The 20,644-nt window shown below is 44.4% G+C and overlaps 1 protein-coding gene across 1 annotated transcript in view; it reads left to right on the top strand.

The window, feature by feature from the left end:
• The window catches only part of AKAP17A (A-kinase anchoring protein 17A), a 29,655-nt gene extending 10,032 nt beyond the window's left edge, over nt 1-19,623 (top strand). Inside the window, exons 2-5 of the mRNA XM_069761555.1 lie at nt 1,897-2,672; nt 5,133-5,281; nt 12,431-12,671; nt 17,800-19,623. Coding sequence (XP_069617656.1) covers nt 1,911-2,672; nt 5,133-5,281; nt 12,431-12,671; nt 17,800-18,660 — 2,013 coding nt within the window. The 5' untranslated portion in view covers nt 1,897-1,910 and the 3' untranslated portion in view covers nt 18,661-19,623. The remainder of the gene's footprint in view (nt 1-1,896; nt 2,673-5,132; nt 5,282-12,430; nt 12,672-17,799) is intronic.
• The last annotated feature ends 1,021 nt before the right edge of the window (nt 19,624-20,644 follow it).

Genomic DNA, 20,644 nt, shown 5'->3' with positions numbered 1-20,644 from the left:
TGGATGGGAGAAGCAAATTAAAGAATGGTGGCGCAGGATTGGGAGCAGCACATGGCAGAACGGGGGCGCAGGATGGGTGCAACACGACAGGATGGGGGCGCAGGATGGGTGCAACACATGACAGGATGGGGGCGCAGGATGGGAGCAGCACATACCAGGATGGAGACCATATACCAATATAAATGCTCGCCACCCGGGCGTAGAACGGGTTCAATAGCTAGTATATATACTGTGTATGTATGTGTATATATATATATATATATATATATATATATATATATATATATATATATATATATATATATATATATATATATATATATATATATTATATATATATAATTTCAGTCAAATTTGTGTTGCTGGTGAGCAGAAGCTGGCAATGTCATTTTCCAGTCTTTCTGCATCGCACTGTTCACACTGCAGCTCTGGGTTTCAGAACTTTAATTTAAACACTGATCTTTTTCTTGTTTTTATCAGAAAAAGATAATTGAAGATGCAGCCCAAGATTTCTCAGTGAAAGCTTCACTTTTTGAATGCAGTTTTCCTGCTCTTCCGCTCCTGTAATCGCCACTGATCTCGGCTTTTCTGCAGCAATGAAGACTCTCCATGCACATGACCGCTGCAGCCAGTCACTTGCCTCAGCGATGGTGTCTGCATGTATGGTGGCTACTGATTGGATGTTGCTGTGATGTGCATTGATGTTTTGTCATCATTGCAGGAGGAATTAACAGAGTAGTGTAGATCACAGTGCTGGGGCTATGAAATGTACAAGCTGATTTATGTTAGGAAAAGGTTAAAAAATGTCATAACTCTTTTAATTGATCTTGATAATTAAGAATATTGTCATTTTGAGTATTTTGGGGTTAGAAAAACATGGCTTCTTTTTTCCACAGTTCGGTATTCTAGGTGAGACCATTCACTTAAAGAACCACTACGAGGTTTTTTTCTTCTTCTTAGAACTATACCCCCTCCAGATCTGATTGTCACAATATGCTCTTCTACTATACATGATGTATTTACTTCCATATAATCCTATCTTCTCCCCACCATTTTTAGCTCTTAACCTACTTTTTATTTTTCTGTGCTCTGCTAAAATCCCATGATTCATCAATATAGCATCGCATGACCAGCTAGAGCCAGCACCATCTCAGCCTGCTTGTATGTCACTGATTATTATTTATTTAGATAGCACCATTAATTCCATGGTGCTGTACATGAGAAAGGGGTTACATACAGAGTTATAGATATCGTTTACAGTAAACAAACTTACAATGACAGACTGGTACAGAGGGGAGAGGACCCTGTCCTTACGGACTTACATTCTACGGGTTTATCCTTGCTTCTACATTCTCCTGAATAAGCAAATATCCTACACTCTGGGAGGCATAACTGATCTGCTACGTCATAAAAGTGACAGGGGCTGTGCAGTCATCATTATTACCCATGATAAGAGTTTCTGTGCAATACTTATGTGGTACAGTCCTACCAATTTCATCATATCAGAACTTCTGTTGACAGATTGTGACCCCTTGCAGGGAACAAAACTACATGTAATTCCTGTGTAGAGAGGGCATGTCTGCAAAAGATAATGACCTATTGAAGAGAAAGGATGAATTTGCAGATAGGAAGAACAAAATAAGGCAATACTAGCTGGATTATGTATATAGGGGTACTCGTATAGGGTGGACAGAAGACCCAAACAAATCTGGAGTTCTAGTTTAAATGAACCTGAGCTGCAAATGCAGACACAACCTATGGACATGTGCTGTATAAAATAATCATGGCTTTCCAGGTATAGGGCGACCTATGTAAGTGCAGTTTTGTAAAGACATTGAATGGCTGTTTGGCTTGCTAGGATAACTAGCTTAATATGTGAATTAATTTCTTTTACAGGACTGTTTTATACTATGGCTGCCGCCACCATAGTGCATGATACATCTGAAGCTGTGGAACTATGTCATCTACATGGCCTTTTCTTAAAGCCTATCTCAAAAATGATCATCAGCGTAGCACTCCCTCAACTGAAGCAACCGGGAAAATCCATCTCAAACTGGGAAGTAATGGAACGTCTAAAGGGCATGGTGAATAACCATCAGTTCTCCACTCTCCGAATCTCCAAGAGCACCATGGACTTCATACGGTTCGAGGGAGAAGTAGAGAACAAGAGCTTGGTTAAAGCTTTTATCGCCGCTTTGGATGGGAAGAGCATAAAGCTAAGCGGCTTCTCTGATATTCTGAAAGTTCGAGCTGCCGAATTTAAAATAGATTTTCCAACGAGACACGATTGGGACTCTTTCTTTCGAGATGCAGAAGACATGAATGAAAATCTACCCGGAGAGAGACCGGACACCATTCACTTAGAAGGTCTTCCTTGCAAGTGGTTTGCTTCAAAAGATTCCGGGACTGAGAAACCAAGTGAAGATGTACTTGTAAAGGTGTTCAGTCTGTTTGGCGAGATTAGGAATGTGGATATCCCCATGCTTGACCCGTATCGAGAAGAAATGACTGGCAGAAACTTCCATACTTTTAGTTTTGGTGGCCACTTGAACTTTGAAGCCTATGTACAATACAAGGAGTATGTCGGCTTTGTCAAGGCAATGAATGCTCTGCGTGGGATGAAGCTTATGCATAAGGGGGAAGATGGAAAAGCTGTGGCTTGTAATATAAAGGTTTGTAATTGTGTAGTGTTAAGCAGATCACTTCTTTTCTCCTATTACATTTCCCCAGACACTGACACAGGGCTACAAACAAGGGTCCCGAGTGGTTCAATTAGCTTATTCCTTATCTAAAAATAATTGTGACATTTCTCTAGGGAATTTTCAGGCATGAGAAGAAGAAATAGTGATCCTAACCTTCACTGTCATGCTTTATAATAACATACACAAAAAAAGGAAAACTGATGGGTGGATGGTAACAAGAGAAAGACGAGGATTCGGTCATAGGAGTGTTCATATATTTAGCCTTTATCAACTTACTAGAGCTCACTAAATATATATGGTACATAAGAAATCTTATATGTCCTTCCAAAATAATGATAATCCGGTCAGATAAAGTACAATACAATCCTAGTCCACCACCATAAAATCTCCATATCCTCAAGTTTTCGGATATTTTCTGCGACCTTTTCAAAATGTCACCCAATCCTTTCCATTCACATGCAACTTCATGCAATTTTACGCTAGCATTTAACATTTTTGAGGCTAAAGTCCTGATCCAAGCAGAGTCCTTTTAGAATGGCCTAATATCTTCTCTGTCAGCCATGGTTACCTCTCCTGCTCATCGCCCTACACAGTAATGTTCCTCTCTGCCAAACATTCATGTGTTTTGAATAGGGAGAGAAGGAAAAGCGGCGGTCAGACTTTTCTGGTGGCAGATTAGCTCTAGGAAACATACAAGGATAGGCTGCTTTCACACATCATTTTTTTGCCATCAGTCACAATCCGTCGAATGTTAAAAAAAAACGGATCCATTGCAGATTTTGAAAAACTGATGCGACGGATCCGTTTTTTCGCTGGATGTGACTAGCTCATCCAGCTAATAGGATCCTAAAAAAATCGGCGCATGCTCAGTTAAGAAAAACGGAATCTGTCGCCGGATTCCATCATTTGACAGATCCGGCGCTATAGGCTTCCATTCTAGCAAACGACGGATGGCAACGGATCCGTCGCTGTCCGTTTTCTTGGATGGACACAAAAAACGTTACTTTGTCCGTTTTCTCTGGCCGCCGGATAAACAATTTTCGACGGATCCGGTGAACGACAGATGAAACGTGAGGCCATCCGTCGCTAATACAAGTCTATGAGAAAAAAACGGATCCAGCGGCAACATTCGCCGGATCCGTTTTTTTTCAAAATTTGCAGGATTGAGACTGACAGCAAAAGACTGATGTGTGAAAGGGGCCATAGTGTGTTTAAATTCAAGCTACCGATCCTCCTTAGTAGTCCCTCGTATACAAGGTCAGCAGGCAGCGTACCCCCACAAAGTGCTGGCAGAGTGGCACTATGGGCATAAAAAATATATTTTTTTTATGTGAAATTGTGAGAAAAAGTAACTGGAGAGAACTATCCAGTATGCTGCCATATTCTCAGCAGTAATATAGGCTTGTTGCCTGCCGTCTGGTCCTCTTCTCTCCGCTGCCACGCTTCACATCTCCAGCATCTTTATTAAGAGCCAGGACTTCCGACCTTGGAGGTCACTATGTGTTGTAAGGTCCTGAGGTCAAGATGTACTTCAACTTTGACGTTCAGTGACTTCCGAAGCCTGGAAGCTTATGGAAATCCTGTCCTATAGTTAAGAGGCCAGAAATGTGGATCATGGCAAAAAGAAGAGGACTAGCTGAAGGGGTCAGCATTGCGTTATTAGGTTTTTTGGGGGGGTTTTGCCAGTTCTGTTCCAACTTGCATACAAATTCGGGTTATGAACAAACCTAGAGAACCTACCTAGTTCATGACCCGCTACTGCCTGTATAGCGATACAATGAGCATTTTACATCTACTAGTGGGGTCACATTCCTTGTGTTGTACTTCCTGGCTGATTAGGCATATAATATAGCTGATTTGTTGTCCACAGTGTGAAAATTGCCCTGGCAGTGAGTGGGTTAAGGGATACACTCAGTGAGTGGCCTTTCCGGGTGTCGCACATGCTGCATTTTGCTGCACACTTGTGAAACTGCCCTGTGGTGGACATATTTTTGGACACATGCAGCAAAACACAGCGCATGCAATCACCTGGATTGTACACCTAGCGTAAAACGGTAAACTGCACAGAATGGAATCTCTGTGTTTCATATCATTTGACACATTGAGACCCGGGAGAAAACATTACTTTATAGCATTGATTATATATGGGGAAACTGAAGGATCAAGTGCAGATTGTGCTCAGGGACATTACCTGCCTATTGTAGGTCCGGGCAGACTGCACTGTGTGTATCGGAAATAATCAGGTACCACCAGATTCCCAATAATACTGCTCCCAACGTATGAACGTTGCACCCTAATAGAAATGGATCTAGTATAGACAGAAAATGTGCAGGAGTAAGAATATTAACGAATTAGAAAATTAGCTTGCTAGTAAGAGCATTTCCATTGCAATAAAATAATCTATTTCATGGGCTTTTTTCCATTTCTTAGGTCTCATTTGACACAACCAAGCACCTGAGCGAAACCTCCATTAGGAAACGTCAACTGGAGCGTCAGAAGTTGCAAGAACTAGAACAGAAGCGAGAGGATCAGAAGAGAAAAGAGAAGGAAGCTGCAGAGAGGCAAAAGGAGGAGGAACGGTAAGGTCATGGTCATCACTCATCAACATATCCTCAGTGTACTAGGGGCTGTCCCCTTTCAGACAACGTTCAGGCCCGCTTGCAGTTTGTACTGTTGTGTACTTCTCTTCCCCGCATTGGCTACAGCAGTGATGTGAGGTGGGCAGCGCAGCAGCCAGTCAGGGAACTCGACAGCTCTGGCGGGGGCGTTCCGTTTACATGGGCTGAGACACTGAGCTCACTGATTGGCTGTCCATGTGACGTCAGCACCATAGCTATTGCCAGACTCTGGAAGCAGAGGCGTAGTATCGCCGGTCGACCCAAGGAGGGCGAGTACAGCGTGGTTTGTTATTTTTTAACAAACTGCAGATTGGGTCAATCGTTAATATTTTTTAGCATTTAAAGATAATCTACCAGCATATTGTTATGCATGGCATTATGTTATGGCTGTGTAAGTGCTTGCACCCGAAGAAAATGAGACCTTTCCAATAGAGATCAGCCGTGCCCATCTTGAGAAATCTAATCTAAAAGCCATATACACATGAGCCTGGGAGTGCCGCCTGGTTTGTTTTTGGTTTACACATCAGCGTTTTCATCAATGGCACAGCAGGTCCAACCATAAAAGGTGCCATTTTCATCTACATGCACACTTTGTTCAGTGCCATAACGTTGCTGTAACCACCAAGAAAGTTCATGGCAGAAATGTCCCCATAGGTCCCTGCCATGTGTCCTCCATTGAGCCACAATATTAATGCTGTTTTCCAGTTCACCACCTGACAGCACACTGGGGAGGACGTCCTTCTTATCCTTGATGGGACAGGAACACGAGAGGTTAAAAGGACCCTCCCCCTACCACCCTTCAGTGTTTTTCCTGTCCCATCGGGGATAGGAACGGACGAGAGGATCTGCCGTTCTGTGCGGGGGGGATGTGGATCGGGGGGGCTCTGCCTCACCCTTCCCTCCTGAGACACCCGTTGGCTGACACCCGCCCGAGGGTCCCTCAGCCTACCAGTGTAGCGCTGCTCCTGGTCGGGGATCGCTTCCTCCTGGCGGGGGCTCTCGATCCCTCCGTCTGTCCCCTGGTGTGCGCGGCTCAGCGGCGGCCTCTGCTGGCGTCGGCGTCTTCATGCGGCCGCTGGGGGAGCCAGTTCAACGGCGCACCCTCCTCTCTTTCCGGCCGCATGTCACTTCCGGTTTTCGGCTGAGGGGGACGGACGGCGTCTCTGCTACAGGAAGTGCAGAGGAAAGAGAGGTGGAGAACGCTGGAGCGTCATTTTTTTCTTGAAGTGAGGATCAGAATAAAAAGGTATGTGCAGGGGCAGTAGTGATCTCTACAGCATCATGGAGGACGCAGCTAGAGCAGAGGGTCAGGAGTCAGCAGCACTAGTAAGTAGAGGCCCAAATAAAAAAAAAAAAAAAAAAAAAAAACGCTAGTGTTTGCTATATATATATATATATATTTCTCCATAGGCAGCCTCCCTATCTGAGAAATCGGTAAAGAAACCCAGTAGGAATAAGAAGTGTCCTATCTGTGCGGTTAAGCTAAAGGATTCCTGGCAGAAACCCCTATGAGTCATAGGAGAGGAACAGGCATCTCTTATGTCTAATATGAGAGCCATGATAAGGGAGGAAGTGCAGGCTTCAGTCTCAAGTCTGGTACTACCTCAAGTCTCACATTCACCTTCACCCTCGGAGAGGCCGAGGAAAAGGCCGAGGGTCGAGTACTCTTCCATAGACTCATCATCCTGTGGGTCAGAGGTAGAAGAGGAAGATGAGAGTAGAGATCTCCCGGAGAAAGGGAGAAGATACTTATTCTCTGCTACAGATACTGGAGAACTGTTGGAGGCAGTGCGGCATACCATGCAAATCGAAGAGCCGCAGCCATCTTGCTCCGTTCAAGATGAAATGTTTGGGGGCTTGCGCTCACAGACATCTAAAGTCTTTCCTGTAAACTCCCATATCAGATCTATGATTCTGGAGGAATGGGAGGAAGCCGAAAAAAGACTGACTATCCCTAAGGACTTCAGACTTCGCTTACCGTTCAATCCAGAGGAAGTTAAGGAATGGGTTGATGTACGGAAGATTGATATACCCTTGGCTAAGGTCTCCAAAAGGACGGCGATTCCATTTGAAGATTCGTCCAATTTGAAAGAGCCCATGGACAGGAAGGCGGATGGCCTTCTGAATAGAGCCTGGGAAAGTTCCTCGGCGATCATCGGGGCTAATATTGCAGCAACATCAGTAGCCCGCTCTATGGACCTTTGGCTGGATGATCTTAAAGATCAATTGGTAGCCAAAACTCCGAGAGACACTATTCTAAAGTCACTACCTTTGCTAAAACTGGCAACTACCTTCTTGGCAGACGCATCTGCTGAATCGGTCAGATTCGCGGCGAGAGGGCAATCTCTTTCTAATACAGCCCGTAGAGCTATTTGGCTTAAGAGTTGGTCGGGGGACATGCACTCTAAAAACAAGTTGTGCTCTATACCCTTTTCCGGGGGCAGGGTCTTCGGACCGGTCCTCGACGATATTTTAGAAAAAGCCGCAGATGTCAAGAAGGGTTTTCCGGAAGAAAAACCTAAAAAATTCCAGCCCTTTCGGAGACCCCGCTATAATCAGAAACCCGATTATAGGGGTAAGGGAAAGCAGGGTAGGTGGAGCTACCAGAAAGGAGGGGATAACAGGTCTAAAAATAAAGAAACGAGTTACTCAGGACCAGGGTCTAGCTACCGCAGGAAATGACGCCATCAGAGTAGGGGGCCGTCTGACAGGATTCCTGGGAGGATGGAAGGGGATCACAAAAAGTCCATGGGTTCTACAAGTAGTATCCCAGGGGTACAGAATAGAGTTTACTTCCCTTCCTCCAGAAAGATTCCTGGTATCCAGCTCCCGTCTAAAATTGTCATCCCCTATGTGGTCAGACATTCAAGACCTGTTAAAAATGGCGGCTATCGTTCCGGTACCCCTTCAGGAAGAGTGCAGGGGTCACTACTCCAATCTCTTCTCGATAATAAAACCATCAGGAGAATCGAGAACGATTATAAATCTGAAACATCTCAACAATTGGGTCCTTTACAAAAGGTTCAAGATGGAGTCAATCCGGTCCACCATCCCTCTTTTGGGAAAAGACATGGTGATGTGCACACTGGACTTAAAGAGTGCATATTACCATGTACCCATTTATCAAAATCATCAGAGGTTCCTGCGGTTTGCGGTAAACTTGGAAGGAAAGATCTTCCATTTCCAATTCCGCTGTCTCCCCTTCGGCCTGGCTTCCGCTCCCAGAGTTTTTACAAAACTTATGGTGGAAGTGGTCGCTTTCCTGAGGAATCAGGATATTATGGTGGTTCCCTACTTGGACGACTTCTTGATAGCAGCAGACTCAGAAGTCCAGCTCAGGGTCAATTGTCAGTCTCTCATCTCAACATTGCAGAATCTGGGATGGATTATAAATTGGGAGAAGTCAGATCTAATCCCAAATCCCAGAATAAAATTTTTGGGAGTCATGCTCGATTCGCAAGCAAGAATGTCATTTCTTCCAGAAGAAAGGCTAAAGGGCATAATACAGAAGATCCGTCACTTTTCTCGGGGTCGACACACGATCAGAGACGGGATGAAAATTCTAGGACTGATGACGGCCTGTATTCCCTGCGTGAGATGGAGCCAATTTCATTCCAGACAGCTTCAGAGGGGAGTCTTAAGCAGCTGGAACAGAAAGCAGAATTCACTGAACAGGATCCTGAGCCTTACTCCGCAAGTCAAAAGATCTCTAGTGTGGTGGACTCTTCCCAGAAACCTCCGACTGGGGGTGCCATGGCTTCAGACGCCAAGCATATCAGTTACAACAGATGCCAGTCAGCTTGGTTGGGGAGGTCATGTACTGGGAAGATATTTTCAAGGTCGCTGGGGAGAAGAAGACCGCAACCAGTCATCAAACCACAGAGAGCTACAGGCGGTTTGGGAGGTCTTGACGGCGGCGCAGCATCTGCTGCAGAACAAACACGTGAAGGTCTTCTCAGACAACACGACAACGGTAGCCTTCCTGCGGCATCAAGGCGGTCCAAGACACCTGGCGTTACAAAACCTGGCGGAACGCATATTCCAGTGGGCAGAAAGGTCGGTTCTGTCCATCTCGGCTATCCACCTGGAGGGATCCAGGAACCAGTTGGCAGATTTCCTCAGCAGAAAAAACGTATCCCCCACGGAGTGGGAACTGAACAACGAGGTGTTCAAGGAGCTGTGTCAGCGCTGGGGCAGACCGACGGTGGACCTATTTGCCACAAGAGGAAACGCGAAGCTCAAGATCTTCTACTCCCTAAACCCTTGGGAGAGTCCAGCCGCGATCGATGCCTTCTCACAACCCTGGAACCGCGGTTTCCTGTATGCATTCCCTCCTCTAGCAATGATCCCGAGGGCACTCAGAAAGATCTGCGAGGAGGGGGCCAAGGTCATACTCATAGCTCCGCACTGGCCGAAACGGAGTTGGTTTCCATTACTAAGGAAACTGTCAGTGGAAGAACCCATCCTGTTACCAGAAAGAGAGGATCTTCTTATGCAAGGTCCAGTTCTACATCAGAATCCGGAAGCACTTCAGCTGGCGGCCTGGATCCTGAACGGAAAGTCTTAAGAGCAAAAGGGCTTTCAGAGGATGTCATTTCTACCCTTCAAGCCAGCCGTAAGCCGGTGACATCGGCTATCTATACCAAAATATGGAAACGATTCTGTGGGTTTTGCGGAGAGACGACAGTTGACACTGACCATCCAAACATCCCCAAAATTCTTGACTTTCTGCAGTCAGGGTTTCAAAAAGGTCTTAGACCAAGTACATTAAGGGTCCAGATAGCGGCCCTGAGTGTGTTCTTTGATTCTTCCCTGTCTGCCCATCCCTGGATTAGTAGATTCTCTAAAGCAGTCCAGAGATTAAAGCCACTAATTAGAAAGTCAGTCCCGCCATGGGATCTGAACTTGGTTTTAAATTTCCTATGTGAACAGGAGTGGGATATAACACGGGATATAGGAATTGATAAACTCTCCCTTAAAACTGCATTTTTAGTCGCGATCACGTCGGCAAAAAGATTGGGGGAACTTCAGGCTCTGTCGGTGCAGAATCCATATTTGCAGATTTTCGAGGACAAATTAGTACTCAGACTCGATCCGGCGTTTCTCCCTAAAGTTGTGTCAGATTCCAATATGAATCAAGAGATTGTTTTACCATCATTTTGCCAGTTCCCTAAAAATCAGAAAGAGAGTTTTTACCACAACTTAGACGTAAGAGACTCGGTGCTCAGGTACCTCGATTTATCCAGACCCTGGCGACGAGACAATAATCTGTTCGTCCAATTCAGGGGTCCTAATAAAGGTAGAAAAGCGTCTAAAGCGACCATCGCACGGTGGATAAAATCCACAATCAGTTTAGCTTATAAAGCTAGAGGACAAGATTCCCCGGTTAACATTAAAGCCCATTCATCTAGGGCCATGGCCACGTCCTGGGCGGAGAAAGGGGGGGCGATGGCAGATCAGATCTGCAGGGCTGCATCATGGTCTAGCCTTAGTACTTTCTCTAAGCATTATAAATTAGATGTAGTATCACCACAGTTGGCTTTCGGTAGAAAGGTACTGCAAGCAGTGGTCCCTCCCTAAATACCAGTCTCCTTTGGTATTTCTCCAGTGTGCTGTCAGGTGGTGAACTGGAAAACAGTAATTAGACCTACTGGTAATTGTATTTCCAGGAATCCATCCTGACAGCACTATTAGTTCCCTCCCTAATGTATGATCTTTATACTCATGTGATGTAACATTTGTATGATTGATTATTTTTGTTGAAATAAACCTGTGTTTTTGCATCCATCCAGATGTGTTACTTTGGAAAAGCACTGAAGGGTGGTAGGGGGAGGGTCCTTTTAACCTCTCGTGTTCCTGTCCCATCAAGGATAAGAAGGACGTCCTCCCCAGTGTGCTGTCAGGATGGATTCCTGGAAATACAATTACCAGTAGGTCTAATTACTGTTTTTTTTGGGTATGGACTGCTTCCAGAAAAAAAAATGTTTGTCACTGTTCGGTTTTTATAAAATAGGACCTAGTGGAGATAAACATCTGGAGATAATCTGGACATATACCTCTGTGGTGAAATATGTGTGTATATATCTATATGTGTGTAGTGACATATGTCTAGGGTTATATGTGTGACTAGTGATAATGTAACATCTGTCCTGAAGGCAAGTCGCACCTAGGTGTTAATAGGTACTTCCTTGGGACTAGTAGAAATTGTCTCCATATCTCACCAGGAGGTCTGGCTAAGCCAAGAAGAAAGGAACACTTGACACCTCCTAGTGCTTGGAGGGGACATGCTAATTGCGGCCTGAGGTTAGCTATTCCTGGGAACCATCTCACAAGTGTCTTCAGAGGAAAATAATATATATTCATTAGTAGAGCGGCCGTGCCCAATCAAACCGACCGCAATTATGATATTAACCTGAGGGGCCAGTCTAGAAACCTGACCTCAGACCAAAGTTATAAATTTAGGCTGCAGACAGACAATTGTGTTCACATGATGGGGGCAGCTTGAGAAGCTGGTGTGATCCAATCTACATTCTTCCTACCCCCAGGGAGCAGAAAGCAATTACCAGTTAGATAATTTCTGTAAGTTTCTCCTGTTTATTTTGATACTGTTTTGCATAAGTTGTATGTCTTTTTATTATCATATTTTTATACCTTTTTCTTATTGTAAGCATTGAACCTTTTGTTATTAAAGTATAAAACTTTAACAAGTTGAACCTTGAATGTTCTAAAAGAATCCATAGCCTAAGGTGTGTGAGCCTTATGAGTGATAGACATATTTTTATTAGTAATATTATTTCCGGGACTCATCGCCCGTGTATTCGATGAGTGGTGGCAGCGTGTATGAGCGGGTGTGTGGCCTGGGTCTGTGTGTGATTTATGCTCCCATTACAGCATACGTCAGAGGTTGAATGCTGGACTGAGAGTGGGGAGATAGATTAACCCTTGCAGGCACAACCCCAAGTCACCTGTGAGAGCAGGCACGTGACGAATAAGTGACACCACGGAGAAGGGATCCGTGACAACCTCCAATAAAATTTCTAAAACTCTGAAGAGACCTTACCCATAGTAAAATCACTTCTGTTCTGCTAACATGAACTGGTTGTCTTTTAGGAAACAGAAAGAACTGGAAGAGCTGGAAAAAGAGAAAAAACGGAAGGATAAGATAAAGCGGAAGGAGGAGAAGCAGAGGGAACGGGAAGCTCGCAAGAACAAGAAAAAATTACAAAAACTGCAGGCCGAGGAACAAAAGAGATTGCAGGAGAAAATCCGATTTGAGGAGAGAAAGCTTCTACTGGCTCAGAGGAATTTACAGTCCATCAGATTAATTGTGGAGCTTCTGAGCAGAGTGAAGGTGAGACCCGGCTGCATGGATGAGCGTCCAGCTTGGTGTCACGTAGCGTCCTGCTGAATACATGAATGAGCAAGTGTGCATGTACAGTTTTTTCACTCCATTTTTTTCCTCGTGTAATTTTCAGTCTTGCTGCACAGAACATGTCACCCACAGCTATATTTTATATGCAGCCCAAGTTACACGGGGATGTGTGGAAATGCTTGTTAGCTCTGTCAGCTTGCATAGTGTCTGCCTCGTCAGAGAAATGCAGTATTACATGGCGACCATTCATGTGAACCGATATAGAAATTTTAATGTCTACACGACATCCGCCATACATGCGCTGCAGGAGGTGCGTTCCTGCAAACCGACGTACATGTACAGCGTCGTGACAATCACGTGGGCTCACTCCAAGCGCCGGTGCAATCAAAAGCCAGGTGTCGGCGCTATAGGACTGCTGACACACTTCAGCAACGCCCACAATCTGTGCAGGCTAGTGCCGATTGCGGGTGTTTTTAATCCCTCTGATGCCGCTGTCAATAGTGACAGCTACATCGACAAGTGTAGCAGTGGGAGGGAGCTCCCTCTGTGCTCTGATCGGCACAGTGCAATTATGATTCTGTTGTCGATGGTCTCCATGGTGACCCCAGTCCAAGAGATGGCCACGGGATCACCCAGGTACCGTGACCTGTGTCTGATTTACTGATCTAATGCACTGCAATGAAAAAGCATTAGCGAGTATTAGGTAAGGGCAGGGAAAGTAAAGAAAAAAAAAAACAAGCCACAAAATAATGAACAAAAAAAAAAAGATTTATGTGATATCGCCATGTCCAAAACTGTCTGATCTATAAAACTGTCCCACTAGTTAACGCTTTAAGGGAACACCGTAAAAAAGTGGCAAAAAGCAATGCTTTTTCAGCATACCGCTGCACAAAAAGTGGAATAAAACGGGATCAAAAGTTGAATGTAAAGTATCACTGAAAATGTAATCTTGTCCTTGTCTTGCCCTAAGAGTTATAGCTCTTAGAATAAAGCGATTAACAAAGCGTTTTTTATAATGTACAGCCAAACATAAAAACTCTATATAAATATCGCTGGTATTGCTGTAATCGCACCATCCCGAAGAATAAAGTTGTCTAATCCCTTATACCGCACGAGAAACAACGTAAAAATTAAAAACAATTCTTCACCTGCTGTTGATTTGTTCATTCTGCTTCCGAAAAATCGCGGTACGGCTCAGCTCAGATTTATCTTACGCTGAGCACTTACACCGGGGTTTCCGTGTAAATCTTTGAAATACTTGATCCAGACGGAAACCCTAGCAGAAAGATTCCCTATAATGAAGCAGATGGAGGCACTGTGGATACTATCTAGCTGCCACAATTTTGTGCACTTCTGAAAAAAAAAGGACATCGCTGAAGAGAGAGATGGGTGTTTTCCAGAAACAAGCAGCAATGTATGTTGCTGAGTCAAAATTGCAAACTGCCATTGTAGTGCTCAGTACATTGTAGTCCCCAGTACGTGGTAGTGCCCAGCTCATGCTTCTGGAGACACACACCCATAAATTAGGTGGCCTCTCATTGCTCAGAAAAGCCAAACGTGTGGACACTATATGTGATTTAGGCACGTTGGGGCTCAGAAGGGAGGGGGCATATGGATTTCGGAGCACAGAATTTGCTGAATTTTTTTTTGAGGGGCAAGGAACCATTTCACTTTTCCAGAGCCTTTGTGCTACCAGTAATATGGAAGCCCCCAATACTTCCATTGATACATAACGGACCTGAGTGGAGACTCGCTTTTTTTTTGTGGATTGAGTTGACTCTTGTATTGGGAACATTTTACATAACTTTTGGGATCATATTTATCCGCAGCTCTACGCTGAGCACTTATTTGGAGATTTAAATGAAAACCCCTGAGTAACGTTATTCAGATGAAACCCCGAGGGATCCATTCACTATAATGAAGCAGCAGAGTTACTCTGGACTCCGTGTGAGCTCTGTTCAGCTTTGTCCTTCTTTTTAGAAGTGCACAAAACTGTCAGACCGCACTTTTATGCACACTTAAAAAAACAGACACCTCTGGATCATACGTAAGATGGCGTTAACAGTGCCTCCATCTGCCTCATTGTAGGGAATTTTCTGCCGTGGGCTCCGACTGAATCACATATTTCAGACATTTACACGGAAACCCCGATGTAAGCGCCCAGCGCAGAGTTCAGGATAAATGTACACCAAGCCTTACTGCGATCTTTGGGATGCAGAATTAACATAATGGCAGGTGAATTAGTTTTATTTATTTTCTACTCCATTCCCCGTGCGGTCTAAGTAATTAGGTGACTTTATTTTTCGGGTCTGTGTGATTACAGCAATAACAAGTTTTCTATTGGGTTTTTATGTTTGGCTGCTGTCACACACTAATTTTTTTTTTTGCAAAACCAAGTTTTTGCATCGCTATTATTCTAATTTCTGTCATTTACAAATTTCAGCCGACAGTCATGTGACAGCTTGTTTTTTTGCGAGACTTGACATTTTTATTGGTACCATTTTCAGACACATGACATTTTTTGATAGGCTCTATTCCGACTTTTGGGTGGAAAAGTGAACAAAAACCAGCAATTGTTGAATTCCGGGTGTGGTAAAATTGATAATGCAGCTTTATTCTTTGGGTCAGTGCGATTACAGCTATACCCCATTTATATCTTGTTTTTAGGATTTGCTACTTTTACATAAAAAGTATTTTATAAAAAATTATTTTGCACCACTTTATTCTGAGAGTTATACCTTTTTTGTTTTTCTGCTGGTGAAGCTGTATGGCTGCTTGTTTTTTTGTGGGACAAGATGACTGTTTCATACTTTTTATTTGCATTCATCTTTTTGATTGCATTCTATTCTACTTTTTATTCGATGATATGATAAAGCATCCTTTTTTGCCATGTTATCTTTTTTTCACGGTGTTAACTAGTGGGACAGTTTTATAGGTCGGGTCGTTTTGGATGCAGCGATGACAAGCCAAGTATAAGCCTGGTATGCATTGTCCCCTTATCCCTATCCTGGTATGCACTTCCCTCTCATCTCATTCCTGGTATGCGTGGCCCCCTCATCCTTATCCTGATCTGCATGGCCTCCTCAACCCTATCCTGGTCTGCATGGCTCCTCATCCCTATCCTGGTATACATGGCTCCTCATCCCTATCCTGGTATGCATTGCCTCCTCATCCCTATCCTGGTATGCATGGCTCCTCATCCCTATCCTGGTATGCATGGCTCCTCATCCCTATCCTGGTATGCATGGCTCCTCATCCCTATCCTGGTATGCATGGCTCCTCATCCCTATCCTGTTATGCATGGCTCCTCATCCCTATCCTGGTATGCATGGCTCCTCATCCCTATCCTGGTATGCATGGCTCCTCATCCCTATCCTGGTATGCATGGCTTCTCATCCCTATCCTGGTATGCATGGCCCCTCATCCTTATCCTGGTCTGCATGGCCCCTCATCCCTATCCTGGTATGCATGGCCCCTCATCCTTATCCTGGTCTGCATGGCCCCTCATCCCTATCCTGGTATGCATGGCTCCTCATCCCTATCCTGGTATGCATTGCCTCCTCATCTCTATCCTGGTATGCATGGCTCCTCATCCCTATCCTAGTATGCATTGCCTCCTCATCCCTATCCTGGTATGCGTTGCCTCCTCATCCCTATCCTGGTATGCATGGCTCCTCATCCCTATCCTGGTATGCATTGCCTCCTCATCCCTATCCTGGTATGCTTGGCTCCTCACCCCTATCCTGGTATGCTTGGCTCCTCACCCCTATCCTGGTATGCATGGCTCCTCATCCCTATCCTGGTATGCATTGCCTCCTCATCCCTATCCTGGTATGCATTGCCTCCTCATCCCTATCCTGGTATGCTTGGCTCCTCACCCCTATCCTGGTATGCATGGCTCCTCATCCCTATCCTGGTATGCATGGCTCCTCATCCCTATCCTGGTATGCATGGCTCCTCATCCCTATCCTGGTATGCATTGCCTCCTCATCCCTATCCTGGTCTGCATGGCCCCTCATCCCTATCCTGGTATGCATGGCTCCTTATTCATATCCTGGTTTGCATGTCCACCAGAATAAAAACATAAAAAATAAATCATCCTTTTTTACCGTCCCTGTGCTCCCCGCAGCGTTCCGATGCAAGCAGCTGCAATGGTGGGGTGAAAGGGAATGAACGTGGAGGGCAGTGCATATTCATTCCCTTAAGTAGCGGGCACACATGGTCACCCCGACACTACAGGAAGCTGGCTGCTGCGACTACTCTGCCCGCTATTAAAGAGAAATGAATATTCACTGCGAGTGCATTGAATATTAATTTCTCTTTAGCAGCAGGCACAGGCTTTAGCCGCAGCAGTCGGCTCCTTCCTTCTGGCAGTGAGTGCCGAGTGCATTTTTTTAATGGAGCAATATTAAAGACTGTCGCCTTTACATAATTTGCAGAGAGAAAACATAAATGGAAATTTTCATCAGATAATGTCTAATTGTTTTAACTCAACTTTATGTTCCATATTTTTTTTTTTTAAATGTTGGCAGTGCTTTTGTTTTTTTTTATTACGATCTGTATTAAAAATGAAACAATGAATCAATAATCTTACAATTTTCACAGTGTCCACTTAGTTTTTTGTTTGTTTTTTTTTAGACAAAATGCTTCATGCTATAAACAGGGCTCTTGTGCAGTGTTGGGTCACGTGACCCTGGCGTCCAATCAGCACTGGCGTCACTGTCCCCCTGTCCCGCCTTCGGACAAATTGAACATAAAGAGGAAGTCTAGACTGCAGCAGATCCCGTACTTCCATTTTATGTTCAATTTGCCGAAGGCGGGCCAGCGTCACATGTCACAACACCGCACGAGAGCCCTAGGGAGAGCGAGTCTTAACAGTGCAGGAACGGCGTTCGCACTGGAGATGAATATAAGCTTTATTATTTTATCGGGGCCAAGCGAGGGGTATGAGAAGTTGTCCGAGTAGTGGACTAGTTCTTTTAAGCCCCCGTTAATCCCACAGTTGGATGAAAACCTGAAAGTGTTACCTCTCATAATCATATCTTTTCTACAATTACATGTGTGCTATCACGTTTTTTTTTTAATGGACTTTCGCCTTGTTTTACAGGCTACAAAGATTCGTGAACAGGAGGAGAATGAAGCAGAGAGAATTCGTCTTTTGCAGCTGGAAGAGCGGAGAAGACAACAGGAGGCAGAACTGAGGCGAGTAGAAGAAGAGAAGCAGCGAACTCTGAGTTTACACCGGAAGGAGAGGGAGTTGAGAGAAAAGTTGGTCAACAGTCTACTCAACAGGAACCTGGGCTCTGCGTCTCAAGTGAAAGAAGACGTTAATCCTCTGCAGATTTATCCTCTCAATCCCAGTGAAAACCTCCCTCGTGACCCACCTGTGAACTACGTCACATCTACCTCAACACAAACGCCACCGGACTATGAGCCGCTCAGGCCTTACATCAACTATGCAAATTCATCTCTTCATGCTGTCAATGGAGTCTGCACAGAAGACCCCCACGTCCAGGATTACAACCAGGTGAATGTCCTGAACCCAGGGCGACCCCTGTACTCACTTACCAGCATTCTAGGCAATAAGATGATGCATCATGAAAACTCGGCAAGTAAAGATCCAGCTTTACAGGAGGAGGAGGAGGAGGAGAGTGAAACACGTCACAGTGGAGCCGATGTAGATGACTCGTACAGACAGGCGAAAGCCGCTAAGTACAGTCACACTCAGGACACAGAGCGCAGGCAGAAGACCAAATACAAACGTGACTTGAATAGAGAAGATGATGACCACAGAAAGGTGAAGAAATCACATAAAAAGCATTCCTCTAAGGATCACAGCCCACGGAGAAGAAGTGTCAGCTCCGAACGTAGCAAAACCAAAGGTAGAGAGAAGGTTAGGTCCAGTCATAAGGAGAAGAAGCATCACCGCAGATCTTACAGCAAGGACAGGAGATCCTGGAGTAGTTGAATGTCCTCTGTCTCCAGCATGGCACCTGGGTGAAAAGCTTCTTCACTTTAGTGTCTCTGGAATAACGTGACAGTAAGTGATAGACGCTTCGGTGCTGTTAGCATGGTATCAGCTGTCCGTCAGAGATATCTGAGACAGACTGGTTTCCAAGAAGGCTCCTCGGCAAAGGCGAACAGCTAACAACCAGGCCAGCACAATTATGCAGCTCACGGCTGATTAACAGCGTCACACATTGTCCATATTGGTCAGATAATTCTAGAAATGTATCCATCTGTAGAACCACTTTAAACTTGAAGTTACTGTGGCTGGCCTCCATAAAGAACTGTACATATCAGTCATGAGTCTTTTTGTCCCTTCAGGTTCATTTCAGTTTATTTACATTTCACGTTTTACTAAAAATGACACAAATACGTTTTTTTAAAGAAGATCTGTCACCAGAATGAGAGTACAAACTGCCTAAAATATTGGAGTAGTCGTAGTGTCGACAAGGATAGCGTAGTTTCTCAGAAAATCCATGCCATATAGGCTGTATAGTTCTTGAACATTATTTTACCTTACATTTATATCAATTGGGAAAATAAAATGCCTGTACCACATGGATTTTAAAAGTGAGTACACCATTTCCTGCAGTCTGACGTTTCTCTGAGAGAAGGATGTTTTTATAGAGCCTGAGCAAGACCTCAAGTCGAGGTAGAAACCCGTTGCCCTTGTGTCAATAAGGTCATTCAGTGAAGCATAAGTGCAGCGCTCGCTAGCGCCTCCCAGTGCTTCACTGTGAGCCTCTGTTCTGTTTTTCTATTGAATCCGATTCTGAAATGAGACCTGTCTAATGTATGGAGCTTATATTTTTTAAGCTGGTGGCAGATCCTCTAACTCCTAGTGGATTTGGTTTTAGGGACCACATAGGTTTGCAGATTCCAGATCTGGCTAATAAAATATTTATTTTTCTCTTACGTAAAACCATGAGTGCTCTGGTCTGTTTTATTTCCATTGGGGTTTATGCTTTCTGCTGATTTCTTTCTATGATATCTAATAGAAGTAGATCTTGGATATGTTTCAGTAGGAAGCTCCATAAGGTTTAGTGAGCTATGCTCTTCAGTAGGCTACACTACCCTACTGACATCTTCCCTTTCTGTCTTTTATCTTTGTAAATGCTCTTATGCCAACAATGACAAAAGTCTTCCAGGAATTATATCTTTCTAAGCAGAAAAATGATATTTTCAAGCTTTCAGAGCACAGGGGCTCCTTCATCGGGCCTGTTTATATAAATGTCTCTGAAGTATAACTGTAGATATGCACATTTTTTATGAAAAAGACACTGCAATAGCTGCAGTTTGGTGTGGGTCTTCGTCCCGTGACCCCTCAGAATGTAAGAAAGACAGCTCTGAACTGTGCAGCTCTTTTATGCAGAGTGCCCACAGCAGTACACAGGCTTCATAGTCAGTCTATCGGCCCATCCTCTCCATCTCCGAGCAGTGAGGGGACCCATGACTTACTATTAAGCCCACACACTGCCCTTACAAGAGCGTTACACTTCAGAGCAGTGTTTTGTGCAGTCGGTGGGACTCTCGAGACCTGGACCCCTATTGATGAACATGGCTGCCAGTGTCTGTTATTTGAACAGTTACACTTCACGGGGTTGACTGGTTTTGTTAAAAAAAAAATTAGGCCAATGCTACGAAATATTAAAATAAGTGGCATTTACCTCCTGAACACCTGCCATTCAGCACTGCTCCCCTGATGATTTTTGGTGACAGGTGTACAGTACTGATGCCATGTGTGCAATCCTTTGTTGCTGTGGTCACATGTTCTAAATCTGACCTAAGCATAAGCAGCTTTGGCCCCGTGTTCTAAATAAGCCGGACAACACCTTCTTTAAAAGGATTGTCCAATGAATAAAGTACACTTTAATCAATACATCTTTGAATAATAATACGTTCCATGACTATATGTTACAATAAACTGTTACGGTGCTGAGATAATC

Source organism: Ranitomeya imitator, chromosome 3, assembly GCF_032444005.1.
Source record: "Ranitomeya imitator isolate aRanImi1 chromosome 3, aRanImi1.pri, whole genome shotgun sequence".
Classification (NCBI taxonomy): Eukaryota; Metazoa; Chordata; class Amphibia; order Anura; family Dendrobatidae; genus Ranitomeya; species Ranitomeya imitator.
The sequence above is the reverse complement of the archived record's forward strand: the minus strand, read 5'-3'. Positions and strand labels throughout refer to the sequence as shown.